This window comes from Salminus brasiliensis, chromosome 17 (assembly GCF_030463535.1).
Source record: "Salminus brasiliensis chromosome 17, fSalBra1.hap2, whole genome shotgun sequence".
Taxonomy (NCBI): domain Eukaryota; kingdom Metazoa; phylum Chordata; class Actinopteri; order Characiformes; family Bryconidae; genus Salminus; species Salminus brasiliensis.
The window spans coordinates 30,532,167-30,555,965 of NC_132894.1; the positions used below are offsets into that span (position 1 = coordinate 30,532,167).

The window sequence follows — 23,799 nt, forward strand, 5'->3', positions numbered from 1 at the left end:
GCTAGATGGCTATATATATATATATATATATATATATATATATAGCCATATAGCAATTTCCCCAGCAGTAAAATGTAAAATTAATGTAAATGTAAATGTAATGTAAAATTCCTATTAGAACAGATGCTTATTATATATCTTATGTGTGTACATGGTAGATTAGTGTCTCTAAATCTCCAAAACCAAGAAAATATGTTGTATATTGCCAAATTGCTAGATGGCTATATATATATATATATATATATATATATATATATATATATATATATATATATATATATATATATTTCCCCAGCATTAAAACAATCCTATTAGAACAGATGCAGGTATTAAAATGAATATATATATATATATATATATATATATATATATAGCACTGACAAAAATGGCTGATTCTTCAACACTTATAGCCAAAAAAGCGAATATCTGCTGTATTTTACTGAATCTGATCGGACCTGCAGGTCTCTCGTTATAGCCATGTCATTAAAATCCTCCTCAGCTTTCGACTTCCCCAGGTTCCCTATTTTAACTGGGTTTGAATCCTAATGGTTTAATACCGGTGCATCCCCCCCAAAACAAAGCCTTCTCGAAGAAAGCCAGAACCAGAGGAAAGCTCACTGCTATTTTTTGGGAAATTGGATCCCTTCGCTTTGAATCCGCCCATATGATTTGGGTGGCAGCCTTGCTCAGGGGGGGCTGCACACCGATGTCCGATGCGTCACATTTATTTGGGCCTTCTGTACCGGCAGCGGATCGTCTGGTTCCCTTTCCCCCCTGAATCAACGCCGTCCTAATTTCGCTGGATCACGCCGAAAAAACAAGGTACCGAGTCGAAGCGCGACGTTAAAAAAGCAGCTAGCGACATGTTGCGAGAGCGGCGGCGGCGGCGGCTGCTAGGGCTGGACTAGCCGCGGCGTAGCCACACAGCGGAGGGACGGAGCTGCCATGGCTCTGGCCATTTCTCTGTTATCGGGATGCCATTGTGCAAAGGCTTTGTGAACCGTTTGGGCTGGATTCCTATTTTCCTGCTCCTCTCCTGCCTCGGCTTCTTTTTTTATTATATAGCCGTTGTCCAGACGGCGAGAGGAAGGGCATTAGCCGAGCTAGCTGCTGCTGCTGCTGCTGCTGCTGCTGCTGCTGGGGAGCTGAGGAGCTAGGCAGCTAGCTAGCTAAAGTTGGCGTTTAGAAACTGCGAAAAAAAATAAGGAAATGTGGAGTTTAAGCCTTACTTTACCGGCTAATTCAATCATATCCTGCACTGGTAGCTGCATAGACACTGTTTTTTGTTATTTTGGCTAAGAGCTGAGGGCTGGGCTTGGAGCAGAAAACCAAAAATGTTGATTTCACCCTTTTTCTGGAGGCTACGGTGGCTAGCAGGCTATTAAACACAGCGGGTTAACCCTGTATCTCCAATACGTGAACTAATATCCCGTTATTTTTGAACCTTACTGACATTTATGAGACGTTTTTGATTTGTTTATGTTTTGTGGAAGCTGAAGACTGAACCACTTGGCTGTGTGTGTGTGTGTGTGTGTGTGTGTGTGTGTGTGTGAGAGAGAGAGATATAGATCAATATATTTGCAACACATGATAAAGACAAAGGCTGTACAACCAAAGCCCCCAGGAACCATGTTTAACTTGTAACTTGTGCTGTGTCTCTCCTGGCAGGCGCCCTACGGCTTTACGCATGGTGTGAACGACTGTGGGACGATATTACATTTCATATAATGTAACAGGAGAGATCATCCGTCCAAAAACAACGCCACGCCCACAGTACTTTTCCTGTGAACTTTCCACAGCATCTGCCCACATCGGTCCCATTGTGCACCCCCCGTGAATCCATACATGTACAGCGGAAGGATGACCGAGGCATGGCAGCAGCAGCATGCAGTGGCCCCCCCTCCTGTTGCGCATCCCCTTCTCCAAGGGGCTGAAAACCCCCTGGGCAGTGCCGTGTACGGCATCGTCCTGCCCGCCGACCCGGCTTTGCAGCAGTCCCAGCACAGCCAGCATGCCCAGCAGCACCCCGTTCCGGCCCAGCAGCCCTCGCTGCAAGTTGGGAGCGAAGGTGGGCACAAGTGCGGCGCCTGCGGCCACGACATCTCCCACCTCGCAAACCCGCACGAGCATCAGTGCATGGTGAGCCAGGACCGCTCGTTTCAGTGCACTCAGTGCATGAAGATATTCAATCAGGCCACCGACTTGCTAGAGCATCAGTGTGTGCAGGTGGAGCAGAAGCCGTTTGTGTGCGGCGTGTGCAAAATGGGATTCTCTCTTCTCACCTCGCTAGCGCAACATCACAACGAGCATACGAACGGCAACAACCCCATGAAGTGCTCCATTTGCGAGAAGACCTACAGGCCTGGCTCGTCCTCCTCTAACCCCCAGCAGGCATCCACGGGAGAGTCCTCCAGTAGCGGAGCGGCCATGGGCTCCTCTTCCTCTACTGCCTTCCAGGGCTCCGACAGGCCCTACAAGTGCTCGGTGTGCTCCAAGGCTTTCCGCCACCTGTCCGAACTGTCCCGCCACGAGCGGGTGCACACGGGAGAGAAGCCCTACAAGTGCAACACCTGCGAGAAGAGCTTTAGCCAGGCGTCCCACCTAGCACACCACCAGCGTACCCACAGTGCAGACCGCCCTTACAAGTGCGCCGTCTGCGAGAAGACCTTCAAGCACCGGCAGCACCTCGTGCGCCACATGTACGCCCACTCTGGCGAGCACCTGTTCAAGTGCAACCTGTGTGAGCTCCACTTCAAGGAGTCGTCCGAACTGCTGCACCACCAGTGCCAGCCGGCGGGCGAGCGGCCGTTCCGCTGCGCCACCTGCGGCAAGAGCTTTAAGCGTCCGTCGGACCTCCGGCAGCACGAGCGCACCCACTCCGAGGACAGGCCCTTCCAGTGCGAGGAGTGCCAGATGAGTTTCAAGCAGCAGTACGCGTTAGTACGCCACCGCCGCACGCACAAGAACCCTGCCGACCGGCCCTTCAAGTGCAACCAGTGCGACAAGGGCTTCCTCCAGCCGTCTCATCTTCTGTACCACCAGCACGTCCACGGCATCGAGAGCCTGTTCAAATGCGCCGCCTGCCAGAAGGGGTTCCGACAGTCCGGGGAGCTGCTCAGGCACAAGTGCGGAGAGTCCAGCTCCAGCTCCAACGCCGTCGAGAAGCCCTACAAGTGCGACGTGTGCGGGAAGGGCTACAAGAAGTCGTCGACACTCCAGAGGCACCAGAACTCCCACTGCACAGAGAAGCCGCTGAAATGCTCCCTATGCGGCCGGCGCTTCCAGTCCTCATCTGATTTCGTTCAGCACCGTTGCGACCCGGCCCGCGAGAAACCCATGAAGTGCTCGGACTGCGAGAGGCGCTTCAAGTATTCCTCCGAGCTCCAGAGACACCGCCGCGTTCACACGGGGGAGAAGCCTTTTAAGTGCCCTACCTGTGACAAGGGGTTCAAGCAGCGGGAGCACCTTGCCAAACACGGCATAGTCCATTCGCGCGAGGCCCAGTTTAAGTGTGTCTGGTGCGGCGAGTGCTTTGGGGAGCTGGGGGCTCTGCAAGAGCACACGGTTCAACACACTGCAGAAGGAGGGGGCTATCCAGTAGCCCCGTGCATACAGTAGTACCTCAAAACCCTGTGTACAACCAGCTTCTCGGCCTGTTAAGGAAGCCACGAATACATAGTGCTTACTTTAGAAATATGACACTCTTGCTAGTATGCTAGTTTTGCTATGACTTATCGTGTTTCATTTGACACAAGTGCAAAACACAAGACCTGTGATGGATTTTTTTTTTTTTTCCTTTCCAAGCTATTTCACAGTACAACCAGTATTCCCTCTTCCAGCCAGGCCTTAAAAAGCTTAAACTGGATAGGAAAAGAACCACAAAAGCTGCAGCACATGAATGTTCAAGTCATCTTAATGGTTTGAACAACGGTGTTTTTCTACGTTTGTGACGTATACTAAGTGGTAAAGAACCTCGCCTCTCCTCGCGTCGTGATCATTGCACACTTAGGTGTAATACGGTAAAATAAAATAAAAAAAACAAAAAAACAAAACAAAAAAGGCAAAAAGTGTTAAGTAGAAGGTGATTCTAGGTCATGCATTCAGAAAGACTGATTCCTCTTCAGTGTTTGAAATCCAAATATGTCCAGAAATCCGAGAGGAGGACTTATTTGTGCTGTTGTGACGAGTTCAGTTCTCACGAGTTCAAGATCGCTGATCTTAATTCCATCAATCTATCAGGCTTTAAAACGTTGTGGCCAGACTTGGCCCACCTCCAAGCCTGACAAAAAAAAAAAGTACATGATTTAAAAAAACAAACAAAAAAAAAAAAAACACAAAAAATTGGATTTCACTGGCTGGAATAAATGACTGGGGCCTGTTATGGACAAACTGGTTGCCTTTTGACCCTGTGCAGTGTATGTACAACCTCATGCTTCTTACCAGCCATAGTACTTGTATATAGGGCCGGTCTGCTCGGTATAGTGACTATGTATTTGTAACGTATAACTCCCAACGCCTAACCCATGATGTAACGGGGTGTGTGCATGCATGAATAACCTAATATTTGTATGTTTAATACTTTATGTTGTAAGCTGTCACTGGTGCATATTTGTATGTTCTCTAATAGGTGACGTAGAGTCGTTTGCAGACGTTCGGACACCCTTGTTCAAATTGCGTGTTTCTCTTAGTGAAAATAAGTGAACTACTTCTCTAGGAAACCTCTTTCTGGCATTTTTCTGCCTGTGTTATATAAAACATAAAATGGGCCAGACATTCTGTTCAAGACACATTTTAACAGAGCAGGTTACGCCAACAAACAAACAAACAAACACAAAGTCAGTAAAATGCCAGAGGTGTGATCTCTGTAGAGGCTGTATACTGACATAATTTGCCCAGGGGTGCCCGAATTCGATACGCAACTACGTACAAGCAGTTAGCTCCTCTGGAAGTATTGGAATTGTATGTGATCAGCATAAGTGGTGAATTCATCCCTGTAGTTATCATGGGAGTTGAAACAATTACCAGGAACACTAATGCACTGGTATGCATACAGTTTACAGGTGCACAGTGACTTACATTTGTTTTGAAGCTGCCCAGTAACGACATGTCCGTCACAACCGTTAAGTAGTCTCCTTGGAAGAAAAGAAATCCAGGTGTTGTTACTGCTCATCAACGCTCTAATACCTGCAATACTCTTCAGAAATGGATGTTTTGTAATGCTATGACTTGAGTACAGTGGTAGAATTTAGTGTCTGTGTATCTGCACCATACTGTAAACTGTGTGTTAGTGGTCATTCCTGTCCGAGGGGGCAGGTATTACTCCGTTACAGTGGCTCTAGTATGATAATTTCCCTTTTTGTTTTTAATAAGAAACACTGTTCATTTTCTTTGCCATGTATATCTTCTTATTTACTAGTTTTGCGTCCTCCTTTCAAATGAGGTGATGAATCGAATCACCAAGCGGTTGGTGGAAAACATTCCATATAAATTGTACACGCGTCCCATCTTTGACAACGGTCAACAGATTTTCGGCTGTGCATTTTGGCTGTATTAAGTAATACAACAGAGTGGTTCGGTTGGCGAAAAGAAATCCCTCAATTTAGACAAAATTGCACCTTAATACGGCAGTCAGCGTTTGTACTGACCGTGATCATTTGGACTTATTACAAACACCAGACGGAGACAAACAGCCTGTAGAGACGTAATACTACTAATAATTATAGAATTATAATCAGTGGACATAATTTTGTATGAGATGTGATATTTGTTGACTCCCACAAGACAAAATATTATATTTTCGCAATGCAGAGAAAACCCTGTATCATTAAACTTTTTCAGTGTCCATTGCTAGTTTTAATAACTTGAATGTAATGGATAACCAAAGGGGACACGGCCTCTGACCCTAACCCTCACTAAAACAAGCCCTCCCTCATTCTTTCTCCTGCTCACCCTCTCCCTTGAGACGTAAGTGTTTTGAAGAATGGTAAAGGGACTGAAGTATGTATATATCCCTATGTCAATAATTTGTCATATCCATGCACAAAAAAGCTTCACTCGAGTGTATCATGACCTTAGGCTACATGGCATTAACCAATAAATGTTTGTAAAGACAGACTATGAATGAATGGACTTGTCCTTTTGTGGTAGGCTGATCGTAAGTGATGAATATTAAGAATTGAATGGAATACATTTTACTATGTATCGTTGTTGGACTTCAGTAGCAGCGTCTTTAGAGACGGACGTGAAAAGCTATTTACACAAAACTTTTACTTTAGCAACCTAGACAGACTGAATCAAAAGCTTTTCCTAATTTATTTTACAAATATGAGCTCATTTTTATGGTAGTGTGGTAGTTCAGTATTCATAAGGGCATAAGGGAAAACAAAGCAATTGTTAAAATACAATAAAACTTCCACCCAATAAAATGTACGGAGCGTCTAATGTAACAAGGTAGCAAAATTATATTTATGACTTAAACTGTTCCCTTAGTTTATTAAACAATTCCTTAAATTAAATACACTGTTAACTATAATGTTTAAGGAATTATTTATTTAATTTAGTTTAATTAAAACATTTTTTGGTTTCTAAATATTTTCTCATCTTTACTATTTAGGGACTCTTCCTTTCCAATTCCTTACATTAAATACACTGTTAACTATAATGTTTAAGGAATAATTTATTTAATTTAGTTTAATTTAAACATTTTTTTTTGTTTCTAAATATTTTTTCATCTTTACTATTTAGGGACTCTTCCTTTCCAATTCCTTACATTAAATACACTGTTAACTATAATGGTTAAGGAATAATTTATTTAATTTAGTTAAATTTAAACAATTTTTTTTTGTTTCTAAATATTTTTACCTTCACTATTTAGGGACTCTTAAAAATGAATTGGAAAAATCCCCGAACCCTTATTGTCCTGAACTGAAAACATGCTTCTGTACAATTTTTAATGATAACACTTCCATTAAAATAATTTTTCAGATTCATACAGATTTTCTTCTTATTAAGAAATGCTGAATTAAAAGCTAAGACGCTCTGTCTGGAATCGGCCATGCTTTTCCTTTGGAAATCTACCGCTCTGGAAATGCATCGAGCGCTTCCGCTGCCCAGAGCGTCCAGCAGCGGAGCCTTCGCTGGTGCAGCTGAAGCAGAGGAGGCTAAGTTGCTTCACGGTAGCTCAGGGGAGCCCTACACCCCTTGGGTGGATTTGTGGGGTCGTTCCCCGGTGGTTTTGACCCTGTTTTCCTGATTGGAGACAAGTAATGTCTGCTTTGAATTAATAGTGGCTATCGGGAGCCGAGAAAGTGGACGCCCTCTCCCAAAAATAGCACCTCGGAATCGGCGCTGGGAGACGATAGACGGAGCGAGTAAAACAGCAGGCTGCTGGACGTGGGGTTAAAGAGGTGCTGTGAGGTGCTGTGAGCACAGTCTCGGGTTTATATGTAGATAGCAACCGTAGCTTAACGTAGGATACATCGAAAAACCAGACCAACCTGCTTGGCTTGCAGATGTCCCTTTTGCGTGTGTACTACGCCATTACGGAGAGCGCGAGCTAGCCAGTGAGCACACGAGCCCCCTGAATCCCTTCACCGTCTTACGGTAAGCTAGCTAGCTAACTAACTCACTCACTCGCTGGGTATTAAGCTGAGCAGCTCGCTTCACAGATGTTGCGTTTGTCCATATTCACGGCAGTCCGCTAGCCTTTACCGCTCAGCCAGCATCTGTTTATCGCCCCTCTGCGCAGCCCAGGTTGGTGCGCACGCCATGCGTATGTCGCCTTGCTGTGCAATCCCAGCGTCACTGGCTAAACGGTAAAACACTGGCGTTGTGGCAGCGGGCGAACAGGTTGCTTATAGTCAATTTCGTGCGCTGCTTCACCGTAGCGAGCATTAACGAGAGGTCATGGTCCCCGCTGCACTGCAGCCGGTATTCACTGCTGAGATCTGAACCAGCCAGCTGCTGCTGCTGCTGCTGCTGCTGCTGCTACTACTACTATAGCTGCTTCTGCAAAACACCCGAGAAGAACCGCTCAGCTTTGCAGATCTGCGTTAGGAGTGCTGTGGTCGGTGGGGGGAAGGCAGCTCTATCGCCCATGCCCGCCATGCCTGGTCCGGCGGCCAGCAAAGCACGGGTGTATGCTGATGTCAACACTTTGAAGAGCAAGGATTACTGGGATTATGAAGCACATGTGCCTAGTTGGAGGTATTTCAGCACATTCTTCTGTTATTTATACCTATGTTTAGCATAAAAAATGCTGCATGAATGCTGCATGAAGCTGATTGATTGACTGACTGACTGACTGGCTGATTCTCTCCCTCACATAAACACACACACACACACACACATACATAGCAATCAAGATGACTATCAGCTGGTGCGCAAGCTCGGAAGAGGCAAATACAGCGAGGTGTTCGAAGCCATCAACATCAACAGCAACGACAGGGTCGTAGTTAAAATACTCAAGGTGGGGTGTGAGATCTGAGGTCTTCTACAGCCACACACACACACACACAGCAAATTGCATATAGCTCCTCACTTACCATGACCTTACTTCTGCAGCCTGTGAAGAAGAAGAAGATTAAGCGTGAAATCAAAATCCTGGAAAACCTGAGGGGAGGAACCAACATAATTCGCCTTGTGGACACGGTGAAGGATCCTGTGGTAGGTCTACCAGAAAGGGACCATATCTGTCTGTCTTGCAAGGCTTAGATCCAGACATGCATTCACTGTAAATTTCAGATATGTGGGATATTTGTTTGGTGTTTTTTCATCGGTGTCTTGATTAATAACTGGTGTCTTTATTAAACGCAGTCCAGAACACCAGCCCTTGTCTTTGAGTGCATCAACAACACAGATTTTAAGGTAAGCAGACAGGTACTACTGTTGTTCCAACTGTAGAAACAGATAATTACGCTCGGTATATGATTCAAATTAAAGGACAATCTTAGTTATAGTTTTACCGGCTACTGTTTTGGTTTTGACATTCTTTCATTCTGAATCCATTAATTATTTTTTTTTTTTTGCAGGATCTCTACCAGAGATTAACAGATTTTGATATTCGTTTCTACTTGTACGAGCTTCTAAAGGTACGAATGCTAGCCTACACGTAGTCTCCCACGATTGCCATTTCCAATCTCATCTTCAATGAGGACTCTAATTCATTTCTCTGCATGGTTCCTCTACAGGCTCTGGATTACTCTCACAGCATGGGGATCATGCATCGAGACGTGAAGCCACATAACGTCATGATAGACCACCAAATGAGGAAGGTACGGATCATCATTTTAAAGCCTTTAGCGAGGTGTTGGTACAAGTGTCATCCGACTCATTTTCTCTGGGCGCCTTTCTTGTGATTTAGTTGCGCCTGATAGACTGGGGCCTTGCTGAGTTCTATCACCCTGCGCAGGAATATAACGTGAGGGTGGCCTCGAGATCATACAAGGGACCAGAGCTGCTGGTTGATTATCAGGTGTGGTGTTTTTACAGTATTGTACAAAAACTACAGCATTATTTACTGCAGTTCCCTGACACCTGTTTTTCTCGATTGTCCTGCAGATGTATGATTACAGTTTAGACATGTGGAGCTTGGGTTGCATGCTGGCTAGTATGATCTTCCAAAAGGAGCCCTTTTTCCATGGCCAGGACAATTATGACCAGGTAATAGCCATACCATGATGGTTTGCACCATGGAGTATCAAAAGGGAAGGATGGTTTTGTGTGGAGTTTGTAAGTATATAGCGACTAAACACAGTTTTTTGTTGTTTCAGCTTGTCCGCATTGCTAAGGTTCTTGGGACCGAAGAGCTTTACAGCTACCTTAATAAGTACCACATTGAACTGGACACACGCTTCAAAGACCTGCTTGGACAGTGAGTTTTAGTTAAATAGCGGATAAAGGATCTTCTTAAAAATGCTTGCATATAAATAATATCCACATATGTTATGCCAAAATGTTGAGAACTGTCACAGCACTTCCTGTAATGAGACCTCAGGTGACCCAGAGCACTGTATGAAAAATAGTCTGATCCTAAACCAGAAAAAATTAAGTCAGATTTCAGAAATACTTCACATTTCTTGTAAAAACATACCTTTACTCATGTGGACCAATTGTTTCATTGCTCGTAATGGGTTTACCAGTCTTACCTTCACAAAAGTAGTGGAATGTATGAGGAAAGTAGTATATTATCTTTACAGCCTTGTAGCTCTGGATGTGGGCCGTTTACAATCTGGCAATAATATGCGGCCGAAATGGCAGACTCTACAGATTCAGGAAAAGTTTGAACCCTATATCTGAGCTGTATTATCGCAAATGTATTAATAGACACTTTAAGAAGCATTGACTTTGACATGCCGCCGTGTTCATAAGACTCCTGTGTTAACGGGTTAATGTTCTGAGTGTAATTTGACTGTATGCATATGAGTAAAATGAATTTGGAACAGCTACCATCCAGCAGTTCTGGCTTAACACTCATTTTTTGCTGGTGAAACTCCTCAGGCAAACTCGAAAGCGTTGGGAGCACTTTGTTCAGCCAGAGAATCAGCACTTGGTGAGTCCTGAGGCTCTAGACCTGCTGGACAAGCTGCTGCGTTATGACCATCAGCAGAGACTGACCGCCCAGGAGGCCATGGAGCACCCTTACTTCTGTGAGTGACCGGATAGTGTTGGCCATTCTGCATTGCAGTTCCACTAGACAGAACCCAACATTCCAGCACTTGCAACCTTTATGCCATGCTGTGTGTCTATGTATAGGCCAGTATCTGGCTGTATAATTTAATATCTTAGTGAACATAGTGTGGCATATCTCTCTCCCTCTCTGCAGATCCCGTGCTAAAGGGACAGTCTCTCTCAAACTCAGATGGCACTCTGGCAATAAGCAGCTCAACTGCAACATGATGAGCTAAAAGCAGGTAATAAGGTTTTAATTAAAAGTGCATTACTGCCTGCTGAAGAACTGTGATCTTGTAGTTTGTTTGTTTTTTAATGCCCCCTGTCGTTCTCCTCCCCCAGGAAAACCTTTTTACCTCAGTGTTTGGCAGAGACCCTGCGTTTCAGGTGTAAAGCTTCACTTTACTGGAGCAAGAAGTCATTAAGAAACACAAGACATGTACAGAACGGACACACAATGGGCTGGCCGATCCCCTCTCCTTCATTCACTTTGTATTAGTGCTGCTTGCCACCAGTTACCCAGGTACCAGGAACTCTGGTATTCTGTATGTCCCCCTCCTGTCCTCTTTTAAGTTGAACATCTCTCTTTAAAAAAGGAAAAAGAAAAAAAAAAAGAAAAGAAAAAAACCCTGAAATATAAGTTATATGATATATTGTGGTTGGGAAAGAATGCCTGCTCTTTCCCTGTGACTCTCAGGCTCTATATGACTGATCTGACTGATGTGGGCTCAGGATCCAGGTTGCATTATGTGGAAGATTGTGTTGGTCAGTGACTTGCCCTGCTGTAATGAGCGCAGATTCTAAATTATAGTATTATTGGGTATGGAGGCTTTTCTGCAATCTATTGAAAGTATGATATATTAAACAAGAGATGATAATTTTTAACCAGTTTGGTATGTGAGTGTGTGTTTTTAAACATGTTGAGTCACTCATGTTATGGATGTTTTAAATAATATGAATAAAACATCTGAGGGTGAATCGAAGTTAGAAGATCGAAAACTTTGGTGCCATTTCATCAGCTGAAACTGGACTCCACTACCAGTGTGATTCTTTAGGAAATTATTCAACCCCTCAAAATGGTGCACGTGCGTGTACACTGATCAGCCATAACATTAAAGCCCCCTCTTTGTTTGTACACCCATTGTCCATTTCCTCCATTCCACTGACCATATAGGAGCACTGTGTACTTCTCTAATTACAGCCTGTAGTTCATCTGTTTCTCCACATACCTTGTTAGCCTCCTTTCACCCTGTTCCTCAATGGTCAGGACCCCACAAGACCACCACCCCAGAGCAGGTAGCGTTGGGGTGGTGGGTCATTCTCAGCACTGTAGTGACCTTGACATGGTGGTGGTGAATGTGTTAGCGTGTGTTGGGCTGGTGGTTTGAGTAGTGGATCAGACACAGCAGTGCTGCTGGAGTGTTTAAACACTGTGTCCACTTTATTAGACAGTTCTACCTAGTTGGTCTACCTTGTAGCCTTAAGACAGAAGCTCTGACATGTTGCTGCTGGTCATCCTTTAGTCCTGAGGGCTGGATGTTTCTGGTTGGTGGACTGTTTTGAGTCCAGCAGTGACGCTGAGGTGTGTCCAATCCACTCATACCAGCACAACACACGCAGATAATTTCCTTATAATTACCGGCCTCTGGTACACTAACTCTACAGCAATGAATGAATGCATTTTTACACTGGATTTAATTTCCAGCAGGTATGTCTATAAAAAATACTGCAAACACTCGGAAATCAGCTTCAGCCAACAACACACCCTATAATAACTGGAGATTTCTGTTTATTTGAGGAACATGAAATGTGCAATATTCGTGCAGACTACTAGAGAGTTGGATATGTGATTTCAAGCATTTTACAAATAGCCACTACAGATGAGTCCTGAACCCATCTAAGGCACATCCACATCAACTCCCCGTATCTCTTCCTGAGTCCATCACACTCCCACGTGAAGCGCACGACACTGAGGGAGCTGCAGGCGACTGGCCGGTTTTGGCTGTTCTGTACAGGCATAGAGAGCAGAGGTTGCAGTGGTAACTGGCCTACACGGGGCGGCGGCGGCGGTCACGTCACATTAGCGCGGGTAATGAAGTCCACCAAGGGTGCTCCAAAAAGGAACAGTCTCGTCGTCTCTTAACTAGAACTAATGGCCTTTTTTTTACGCCCTGACAGGATATAAAATAGTGTCTCTTAATAAGGTCAGAAGTCAATTGCACTTGGTGTTTGTTCTTTCTTTCCGCTTAATGTCCGTTTAAACAATCATAGTTCACATGGCCATCTGGACACTTCCCTTGGGGCTTTTTGTCGAACATCCTTGGTGTCCTTTTCAAATACTAAGGCGAACAACGACGTACTCCGCTAATGGAGCTTCGTAAAGCTAAAACCAAGAACATTCAGTTTTCATTATGAATACGAGAGGTAAATAAATAAGAATAAATACTTGCATAAATACTTGTAATGTACTTACAGTGGTTTAAAAAGCACTAGCAGTGGTATTTACTAAAACAGCATCACAGGAACTACACTAAACGCAGTGCTCTTTTGGCGGTGAACACGAGGAAGAAGGAGGTGTTTATACAAATACGGTGTGGCCAGAGATTCAGTGAATCGGCGCTTAAATACTTCTGGCTTGTCTAAAACACGTTAGAATACTGAATGTAAAGGGAAATATAAAAAGCGAAGCCTTGCCAAAGCTGTTAAGATACCTTTTGCTGAGATCTTCCGATTAGCCTCTAGTAATTAGGCTACTGTTACACTGTATATGATATTTTAGTTTATGCAAATATGGTTTGTATAAACCATATTTGAACTTTTTGAGAAATCGCTGATCATCTCTCGAATTGTAAACATACTCATACTGGCACTTAAAAAGCTTTAACGAAGACTGTTAACACTTAAGTGATATTAACATGATAAAATTACTGTAATAACCGTCCACTTGACATGATCAGCCAGTGTGTTGATATGGTAGTGGCATGGTGCTATTCGTATCATTGCTGTCATGAAAAAACCTTGTATCTCCATTTCCGCCATGAAATGAATCTGACAGTCTTTGCATTGTGTTAGAATTTCTGGATGAATGGACCAATAGAAATGCAACAAAATGACCTGAAATAAATACAGTTTTACATTGATTTGCATTTTAAGAAGCTTAAAAATGTTTGTCCTTTTCCTGTAATGCTGCCGTTTTGGAGATACGTGTTTTTTTCCAATGACAGCAACAATATGGTATACTTGACAGACTTGCTGACATAATCCAGGCATGGAAAAAACAGTTTTTTGCTTTCTTGCCTGAAACGGTCCAACTCGAAAGTGTTCATGAAAGCGGATATGATGGAACGGGTGTTCAAATCTGAGCAAATCCTCAGATCGATCAGCCACCTGAAGATTCATGGGACTAGTTCTTGCAGCTCGGCGTCGTTCAGTTCGTTGACTATAACGATGTGGTCAAGTTGCTGCAGGTAGCGCTCTTGGTCTTGCATGAAGTGTGGGATCTTTGTCCTGCGGAGAACCGCAAGAGGACGGAGTCTCTCCACGTCTTCGTAGGACACCTACAGAGGAGGTTTTTGTAGTGTTAATGGTTTGCATATAAGGATAGACAATACGTCACATGATAATTCTAATGAATAATAACAATAGATCCACCTTTCCCAGTGAGGTCAACATCTTGAAATCGATGTTTCTCCTGTGACGTAAAATCCTAAGGATTCCATCAAGGTAAACCTGATCTTTACTGAAGCAGCCTAAAGGAAACCAGCACAAGATTAGGACACAACTAAGACCCCTGTTCACACGTCATGCGTCTTGAGTATCAGATTAGATGCAAATGCAAGCTCCCATAAGACTCCCAAAGACTCATTTAAACCACATACAAATCCCATCCCTCCAACCACTTCATGAGGTGGTCTGAGACGCATTTGAGCCACATGTTCTGGCAGTGTAAATGTAGCCGTCCCTCTCCAAGACCCCTCCCCATGCAGTACGACACTGGCGTTCCCCCACCAGCAGCTGCCCAAGCTGTTAGTAAAAACTGCTAATTTCGAGGCAGCAACTATCTTACGCACAGCCCAGGAAGAGGCTGAACAGGTAACTACCTGGTGGGCGTGTAATGGGCAGATTTGCATATTCTGTCACACAAAGCAATCGGATTTCAGTCTGACTAACCGGAGATGCATGTGGCTAAAATCTTATCAGGATACAGTCCAGATACTACACGCATGAAGTGTGTTGCCAGTTGTAAATGGGGTCTGTTTTGCTGTCATGATTATCCATTAAAATATCACTGATGAAAAGGAACCCTAATGATTGGTTGCTAATTTACATAATGATGATTTGTAAATATTTTTATACTGGTCTCTCTTGTATCTCTATAATGGCAACTTATAGAGAAAACAACCTTCACCTTCTTAGCTATATATATATATATATATATATATATATATATATATATATATATATATATATATATATATATATATCACAGTCATTTTGGAGCATTTCTATTGGTCAATTAATTGTGAATATAAATAATGACTGTCAGATTCAACGTACATCAAAAGGAGATGCAAAAAATAATTTATATACTGTCCAAAAAATCAGAAACCACCCTCCATTTAATTATTTCCAATTCCTACGTATATCACCTTACTAAATGCCCCTGTATTTTAGAACACTATATTCTTGGTTTGTGTACCTGGTTTAGAGGTATCTGTTTGTCCCCGTTTGGCACGAAGGCAGTACTCCCAGCGTACAGCGGGGTCCTGGACAAAGCGGGCGATATGGCTGAAGAGTTGGCTGAAGCTCATGTTGGCCGCATGGTACACAGTGTAGTACAGAAGAGCAGCTCGCCACAAGAATGGCTGTTTCCGCAACAGCACACTGTGGAGGCTGGCCAGTCCCTCCTCCGTAGGATTGGCTGGCTTCAGTCCAAACTGCTTCCTTCCAACAGCAGTGGCCCATGGTTGCATACTGTTATTCACACCCCGTAAGTAATGTGTACCTGGGAGAAGGAGTTATGAAAGATCAGTGAGAACCGTGCAAACCGCCTCAGAACTTGATGAATTTGATCAGGGATTCTGCTTCTAGCTGTGTAGGACACATCTGAACATATTCAATTTCTACTGCCTGCTGTCTTTCATATGATGTGAGGTAAAAAATACAGTGGGCCCTATTTTTGCCATCTTTTGGCGAGCTGTCAAGCGTGCTCCGCACAGCTTGATTTAGGGTGTGTCAGTATTTCTTTGCTATTGTAACAGCGGGAAAAGTCTCTTAAATAATCATTGGTGTGTTTTGGGCGTAACATGCAACTAACCAATCAGCGTGTCACTCGCCATTCCCTTTAAGAGACAGGTGTACGCACCTGTGTTGACAATTCACTTCCAAGATAGCAACGAACGTCTGACTGTTGATGTCTGCTTGGGTTGTTTTCAGTCAGTGGAGCTCTTGTGTTTTCCACTGCTAAGATATCAATACCCCAGAACTTGACCTTAACACACCTCATTTTGAGACCACCACCCCCATCAGCGTAGATATATACACAAGCACTGTTGCTATTAAAGCGATGCAGCCAGCAAGGTGTGAAAACAGCATTGTGGATGACTCCATTGTGGATGACTCCACCCACCCTTTACACAGACTGTTGTCCCTCCTGCCATCAGGAAGAAGGTACAGCAGCATCCGGTCCAACACGACCAGACTCTGCAATAGCTTCTTCCCCCAAGCCATCAGACTTCTCAACTCCAGAGACTGAACTAATTTTTTCTGTTCCATGCACACACACACACACACTCTTTCTCATTCACCAACCATTTACCCCAGACAATATGGGACGTATTTTGCACTAATAACTTTACTACCTCACTGGACTCAAAATTTATTGCACACTGCATAATTTGCACACTACCCCCAATTTATTTATTGTGGTGTGGGGTGTAAGATGACGTGCCTTGCGCAGGGTGTAAGTTGGGCCCAGTCTTTCAAAACACAGTTCATAACTGATTTTTACATGATGTTAAAAATAAAGGTGCTATAAAAGGTTCTTTAAGTGATGCCATGGAAGATCCACTTTGGTTCCATAAAGGACCATTTTTGTCCAAGTAAATATAATAATAATAATAATAATAATAATAATAACCATTTTATTTATATAGCACTTTTTAGTTTACTCGCTTTACATACTTCATTTTTTTTTTTAAAATACTAAAATACACGTTCACAGGCGTCTAGGCACGGGTGGTCCTGCGTAGACTTGGGCCTACGCTGATTGGTCACAGGCCCACCTAATAAAATGGCAAAATGCTGTCACTGCCTTATGCCCAATCAAAATCATGCTCATGCTCTATGTGTCATTCCCAAATGTGCGAGTTACACTAATTGTCTAAATATTTGTGGACACCCTCTCTAATAAATGCATTCAGCTACTTTAAGTCGTGCCCAATGCTGACACAGATGTGCAAATGAATTCGCTCCCCAGCATTGAGCTGTGGAGCAGTGGAACTAACTGTGTTCTCTGGAATGATGGTTGGTGCTCCATCCGATTCTTTTGAGAAGAGTTGGGGAGCTAGACATGAGGTGGGGTGGTGATCATCCAACATCCTGGTCTCACTAAAGCTCTTGTCGCTAAATGCAATCAAATCCTGTCAGCAGGTGTCCCGATACTTTTGTCCATACAGTGTATATTAAAATGACCAATCCTAAGCGCTAAGTCTTATTTTCTTGATACTGCAATCGCTCCTTAGCAATGGCTGCTATCCGCCACTGCCTCAAGAGCCTTCAGGCCTGTAGCAGCGTGCCAGTGTTTGGATTAGGATTAGGTCCAGCAGATCAAAAGATGCATCTGGGGCGATTCTGTTTGGAAAACACATCCTGAAAACAATCTATCTTGGTGACCCACCTAGTTTTTCACGGGCCCACCCAGAAGTGGATTTCTGCCTATGCTCCTGCGTGGTCACAGAGGCGTTTGACACAAACTGTCACGACTAACTGAGTTTAAGCAAAATCACATTAAGCTAATTGGCTAAGCTCTTGACAAAGAGTTATTTTCAACAGAGAAATTGATTGTGTGACTCCCATCCGTCCCATGCTAAGCTTTTAATCTTGTTCCAGGACGTTTGGTTAGCCATCTGCTGTTTTAAAACTCACAGGGTGCAGATAGGAACACTCCAAGCGATATAGATCCCGGTTTGGGATCTGATATTCAGATCCACTGTAAAACAGTTGCTATGCTTATAATCTAATTTTAAATAAATGACAGCTTTGCTCCATGCTTTAAGAGATGGTTGAACAAGATGCTTTGCACTGTACTAATGGACCAGTTACATCGTAGCAAATTGGGGGCCCTAAACAAAACCTGAAAGAGGATTTGGTTGAGGGCAGACCCTCTCTGATTTGGTATCTGTCATTTATTTTCCAACAGACCGGCAAAATATAACTGTCCGACAGCAGTGTCTATTTATTTATTTGAATGTTTTTTTAATTAACTGTTTCTTTTTAACCATGATTTTCTTTTTTTTGTTATATTATTTCATGGCTAAATAGGTAAACCTTTGCTATCATAACAACGGGAAAAAGTACGCCTTGTGCGGCTCAAACCATTCAAAAGGTGTGTACTAAATCTCTTACTTATTCATGGGTGTGTTTTGGGCGTGACATAGAAATAAACCAATCAGCGTGTCACTTGTCATTCCCTTTAAGAGCCAGGTGCGGTCTGACTTTGGCGGATTGCTACTTCAATGGTGCTAAGTGGGGGTGTACACTCCTGTGTTGACAATTTTTTTTGTTTGCATTGCCAAGACAGCAATACGCCAAATATGTACCTGAACACACCTCATTTCGAGACCACCGCGCCCATTCGGCATAGATATATTCGCAAGCACTGTTGATTTTTAAACGACGCAGCTGGAGGGCATGAGAATAGACTGTTGGTGGGGTTTAAGACAGCATTGAGCATCATGACACACCTTGCACAGGGTGGAAGATAGGACCCCAAGGCACATATTAAGTTTTCAGTAACTACAGGGACTTCTGTACAAACTGGTGGGGCTGTTCTTTGGTAATAGACGTTTGTAGTTACACTTTATGGCCATCGGTGGGCCTTAAGCTCTTTAAGGGGTTAAATTGAGCATCTGTAGAGAATCTGTTAACGTATTTGTTCTTTTAACTCAAAATAACAATGGAAACATTGTCCAGGGGTGTCCAAACTTTTGTATATGTTTCTAATGCATTTAAAGTAATTATATAGTTTGTCTTTTGATATATATATATATATATATATATATATATATATATAATACCTATGCATGTCCTTTGGGCCTGTGTTTGCGACTCTGCAACTTTAAACTCTGTCAAAGCATCACCCTTGTTAGGCTTCAACCTTAGAATAAGCCTTGGGAACCTCTGCTCTAGTATACATGTCTTGTAAGTGGTTTAAATGCCAATATTTGGGATCATACCAATTTCATGTCTCAGCATCCCTTCTAGCCAGTGCTGCCGTGCTCCCGACAAGTTGATTGTTAGAGTTGGCCTACAGCTCTCCACCATCATCACAGCCTGGGACAGCAGCTCGTCAGAGAGGCACACCACCACCTTAAAATGAAGCCCAACAACAATTACAACACTGACATGACTTAGTGATGAAATTCATCCTGCATGTATGCATGCAACGTACAAGAGGAGAAACGCACACACCTCACCCACACAGCCCTCTTTCTGTAAGTACTTGCGTGCTGTTGCCCACACTCGACTTTTTGGTAGGACAGTTCCACCTGTGACTTCTTCAAAGTTCTCGTAGGTGCCAAACTTCCTCAAAACACACTCCATAATGCCAACTGCCTGGAGGATGTAATAGAGTTTTCTCAGGTATTGAAGATTTACCATTTCTGGACTTTTTTCTTTAGGCCAGGACATTATCATCTTGACAAGCTTTACTCCAAGGTTTTTAATGATGAACTGTAACTCATTTAATATATATTTACATATATTTAATATAAAATACATAAGACACCCCAATATATATTATTATTATACAGCCACATTTTTGGGCATATTAGGGCCTAATTTTTGCTTTACTACTTCTATTAACCAAAATCTACATTTTTATGCTTTTCAATGAGTCAAACAAGCTATTTTAATTCTTCAATGAAAACCAGTTTTCTATTTAAACAAAAATAAATTATAAAAAAATACTACAGTGAATGTAAAAGACAATTACAACACAAATCTGGTTGCTTTTTTTGGAACAATCCCTTATTTGCACTTATTTATGCATTTATGCTTATTATCCCTTATTTATGCATCCCTTATTTACACTCATTTATACTGTAACAGTGTCTGATTGTGTGTGTGATTTGTACATAAACATACCTGGGAAAGAAAGAGACCTGAGCCTTCTTTATACTTCTCCAGTACACTGCTGGGCTCTGGGGTCATGTATTCAAACTGAGGCTCATACTTATAGTCTGACTGGAAAAAGACCTGGCGCTCCTGATCGAGATTCGTGGGGCGCAGGGCCACTAGCAGACAAGGCCCGCGGGGGGTGGAAGGCGTGGGTAGTGGTGCAGCACCCATCCCTCTGGCGATGTGTGGTAAGGATGTAGCAGGCCGCATTTGTCCCCTTCCTGCTCTAGGGGGCGCTGTAGAGTTCATGGTGCAGGTGCTCTCGCTGCGGCGCATCCAGCCTCCAGGACCCAAGCTGGGGCTGGTCAGGCTTCGTACCGGAGGAGAGGGTGCACCACATCGCCACGGAGGCTGCAGGACCTTCCGTTCAGGCGGATGCTGATTGGCCCTAGGGCGCTGGGGTTTGATCTCCAGGCTCAGAGGCCTTCTGGCTTCCGTCTTCTTCACGGGTCCATCTAACGCTTCGGCTCCTCTGCTGCTCGTGCCCACTGCACACTTTGGCCTTTGCTCTGGCTGTGTATTGCCAGTGCAAGGCTTAGCTTGAGGCCCGTTGTGCAGTGGCCGGTCCCTTTGGGTGATGCTGCTGGTTCTGGCTCTGGCCCGAACAGGTTTGGGTTTTTCTGAATGGGCCTCTGTCTCTGGAACATCTAGGCCAGTAGCAGCCATGCCCTCCCCATTAGCCCGCTCCATACAGTTCTCCCCCAGGTCCAGCACCATTGCAGCAAGCACGCCTCAGTCAAGCCCCACTGCTAACATGTCCACCAAAGAACAGATGCTGTGCCACTTCTGAAAGCTGATGGAAAAAGAGAGACACAGAAAACATCAGATTTTAATGCGAAATTATTTATTCATAATTTTATATCTGTTACTATAATTAATATCCGCTTAGCTGTGCTGAGATTTACGCATGGAGCGCTTAACATCTACGTTAATAAAAAAGTGGTTTATTAAAGGGGAATTCCACCAAATTTTCAAACACTTTGTAGATTTTGACTGTTGAGGTCTAAGCAAGTCATTCAGTGCTTTTGGCATGAAGCGATGCATTGTCGAGAAACTTACTGACTAGCTTCTGTACAGCGGTACTGACAGGAACCAGGGGTTGTGATGACTAAAACAAACCATATAGTCAATTCAATCCAATGTTTTTTTTGTGGCTGTTTTTTTTTTTTCCTTTTTTATTAAATACGTATGTTTAACCCCTTAAAAAGCCTGTGAACACAGTGGACCGAAAGTGTTATTACAAACTTCTATTAGCAAAGAATCCCCACCAGTTTGTACAGAAGTCCCTGTAGTTACTGAGTAATACACCTTAGTGTGTAATAAGCCTTGGAGGGTTAAGGGATTAATAATCAGTGTGGGCAATATGTAACAAATCAACTACTATTAGATTTTCACGATACGTATTCGTATTCGTATTCGTCACTGTACAGTGTGGACTGTACAGCGAAATGTGTCCTCCGCATTTAACCCATCTGGTAGTGAACACACACTCACACACACACACACGTGTTAGGGGCAGTGAGTACACACACACACCCAGAGCGGTGGGCAGCCAACTCCAGCGCCCGGGGAGCAGAGAGGGTAAAGGGCCTTGCTCAAGGGCCCAACAGTGGCAGCTTGCCGAGCCCGGGAATCGAACCCACAACCCTGTTATCGATATCCCGGCGCTCTAACCGCTGAGCCACCACTGCCCCTCTATACTTATTATAATATACACTATACTTATTATAATAACATGATGACAAGCACACCAAAGGTGCTGCTCTAAGTATCTGGACTAATTCTAAATAATTAGTATGGTTGGTGTGGCGCAATAGATAACACCACTACCTGCCAGTGAGCTACCACACCATGCGGGAGACTGGGGTTCGATTCCTGGTCTGGGTGACTGTGCTGCGCTACACCAATAAGAGTCCTTGGGCAAGACTCCTAATGCTACACTGGCCCACATCTGAAATACGAGTAACGTTGTAAGTCGCTCTGGATAAGAGCGTCAGCTAAATGCCATAAATGTAAATGTAATTCTGCCCACTGTCATGACACATGCAGCTGCCGGTGTTCTTTAAAGGGATGGTTCGGCCATACATGCTTACGTTGCTTACAATGAATGGAAGCTGTTCGGTGACCGTTCACATTCACTCACTTAGGCATTACTGACTGAACTATTCTTTTCAGTAGTTTTTAAGTGATTTTTAGCAACTGAATTTTACAATAAGTGACAATTTGGTTGAATTTGAGGTACTGAAAGCGTACAGCCCTGCAGCTCTGCAATCAGGAGGCGCTAATATTGAAATTAAAATTGAATAAAATGACTAATTACTAGTGACTTCTGAAACTCTGCTTGACTTAGGAAGGATCCTTTGAAGCCTTCCAATGAATCAAATATTATACCAATATTACTTATTAATTACCTATTAACCGATATGATGAACCATCTAATATGACATATGATAATGATGATGGGTTTAAATGCTGATAACAAGCCAAACAGACCATGGAGAAAATTTTGAAGGGGATATTTTCTCTTCTAGGCCAAATTAAAAAGCTGAAAGTTGCTGAAGTTCAGCTGAAGTACAAGTGAAGGGGGAGATTCTGCTGGTAGGCTACTATTGTCCCTAGCACCAGGGTCTGAGTACTGGAGTTTCTGGTAGGATAAAGGACCCAATAAACAGGCCAAGGTTTTAATAATCGATATTCCATATAATAATGAATACCTAGAGATAATTGTCTGGCATTTATAAGACATATAAAGAGTAAATAACCTGGGTTTGCCATGCAAAGACACTCTGACGAAACAAAAAGCCAGAAAAGCCAGAAAAGCCAGCCACACCAGCCCTAAAATCACTGTACAATACTGTAAGGCACTACGGTACATACCATACAGGGCTGTCCGGGGTTTCCTGCTAAAGCGAAAGGACGGACGAGACCAGCAGCCGCTCTTTGTTCAGCCGCTGCTCACATTCCGTGAATCGCGCGGCAGGTTCCGGTGTGGAGGGAAATAACGGGGCAGATAACGGATCTGTCCGTGATTTGGGAGGAGAGCATTGGTGAGCGATCAGCGCGCGCCGGTGACTGCGCTGGAACAAATGACGCGCTGGCGCAGCCATGACACAAGCGCGTAAGGACGTTCCCCCCTGCGCGAGCGAGCACGCACGGACCCCTCCTCCTCCTCCTCCTCCTCCTCCTCCTCCTATTTTTCTCGTTTTCCCGTTATCCACCCGTCCCCTTCCAACCCCCCCACCAGTGTCCCGGAAACGCCTCTTGCTTCACCACGATTGGCTGGTAGTCTATCATCCCGCCTTCTCCCTGATTACGCTCAGCCAAACGGTCCAAAAGTTGCACTCAGGACATGCTCATCCAAACAGGCCAATGTGTCTCTGTCTTCTACAGGAAATGTGACACAAGCACGTACAGACTTCTTTGTCTACCTTTTTTTTTCCCTCTTAGCTTTTCCTGACCTGTATTCTAGCAGGTGTTGCTTAATCCGTTGTGATTGGCTCTTCATATCTCATAGCTCATCTCCTGTGCTAGGATTGGCTGGTAGTACTTACCCGGCAGGGGAGATACCAAGATCAGAAAGGTGGTTCACCCAGGGTGAGGCTCAGCCATTGCACTCCGGTTGTGCTGACCCCTGCGAATTCCCCAAATGTGGGAATCTCGACTGCATGATTTCTGGTAGTGGGGGGCTGCGTTCGCGCTCTACCCTGATTTTTATTTTTTAATTAATTTTTT

General features: G+C 43.8%; 3 protein-coding genes and 1 non-coding gene across 4 annotated transcripts; 3 read left to right on the forward strand and 1 right to left on the reverse strand.

Moving 5' to 3' along the window:
• The first annotated feature begins 439 nt into the window (after positions 1 to 439).
• znf319a (zinc finger protein 319a) lies at positions 440 to 6,121 on the forward strand. Its single transcript, XM_072660629.1, has 2 exons — positions 440 to 822; positions 1,669 to 6,121. The coding sequence occupies exon 2, from the start codon at positions 1,846 to 1,848 to the stop codon at positions 3,616 to 3,618; it is 1,773 nt and encodes a 590-aa protein (XP_072516730.1). The 5' UTR covers positions 440 to 822; positions 1,669 to 1,845; the 3' UTR covers positions 3,619 to 6,121.
• A 1,546-nt stretch (positions 6,122 to 7,667) lies between these two features.
• Positions 7,668 to 11,556, forward strand: csnk2a2a (casein kinase 2, alpha prime polypeptide a). Its single transcript, XM_072660677.1, has 12 exons — positions 7,668 to 8,205; positions 8,356 to 8,467; positions 8,563 to 8,664; positions 8,815 to 8,865; positions 9,030 to 9,089; positions 9,189 to 9,272; positions 9,362 to 9,472; positions 9,559 to 9,660; positions 9,771 to 9,871; positions 10,498 to 10,646; positions 10,823 to 10,910; positions 11,011 to 11,556. Exons 1-11 carry the CDS (start codon positions 8,096 to 8,098, stop codon positions 10,894 to 10,896), a joined length of 1,056 nt encoding a protein of 351 aa, XP_072516778.1. The 5' UTR covers positions 7,668 to 8,095; the 3' UTR covers positions 10,897 to 10,910; positions 11,011 to 11,556.
• Positions 11,557 to 12,437: 881 nt separating this feature from the next.
• Positions 12,438 to 23,206, reverse strand: kiaa0895l. The gene is made up of 7 exons (XM_072660913.1): positions 22,945 to 23,206; positions 20,035 to 20,860; positions 19,360 to 19,503; positions 19,125 to 19,257; positions 15,368 to 15,673; positions 14,320 to 14,417; positions 12,438 to 14,225 (listed from the first exon to the last, which is right to left on the reverse strand). Exons 2-7 carry the CDS (start codon positions 20,782 to 20,784, stop codon positions 14,064 to 14,066), a joined length of 1,593 nt encoding a protein of 530 aa, XP_072517014.1. The 5' UTR covers positions 20,785 to 20,860; positions 22,945 to 23,206; the 3' UTR covers positions 12,438 to 14,063.
• Positions 23,207 to 23,610: 404 nt separating this feature from the next.
• LOC140538605 (U1 spliceosomal RNA) lies at positions 23,611 to 23,774 on the forward strand. Its single transcript, XR_011977773.1, has one exon. It is a non-coding gene; the product is annotated as a U1 spliceosomal RNA (small nuclear RNA).
• The last annotated feature ends 25 nt before the right edge of the window (positions 23,775 to 23,799 follow it).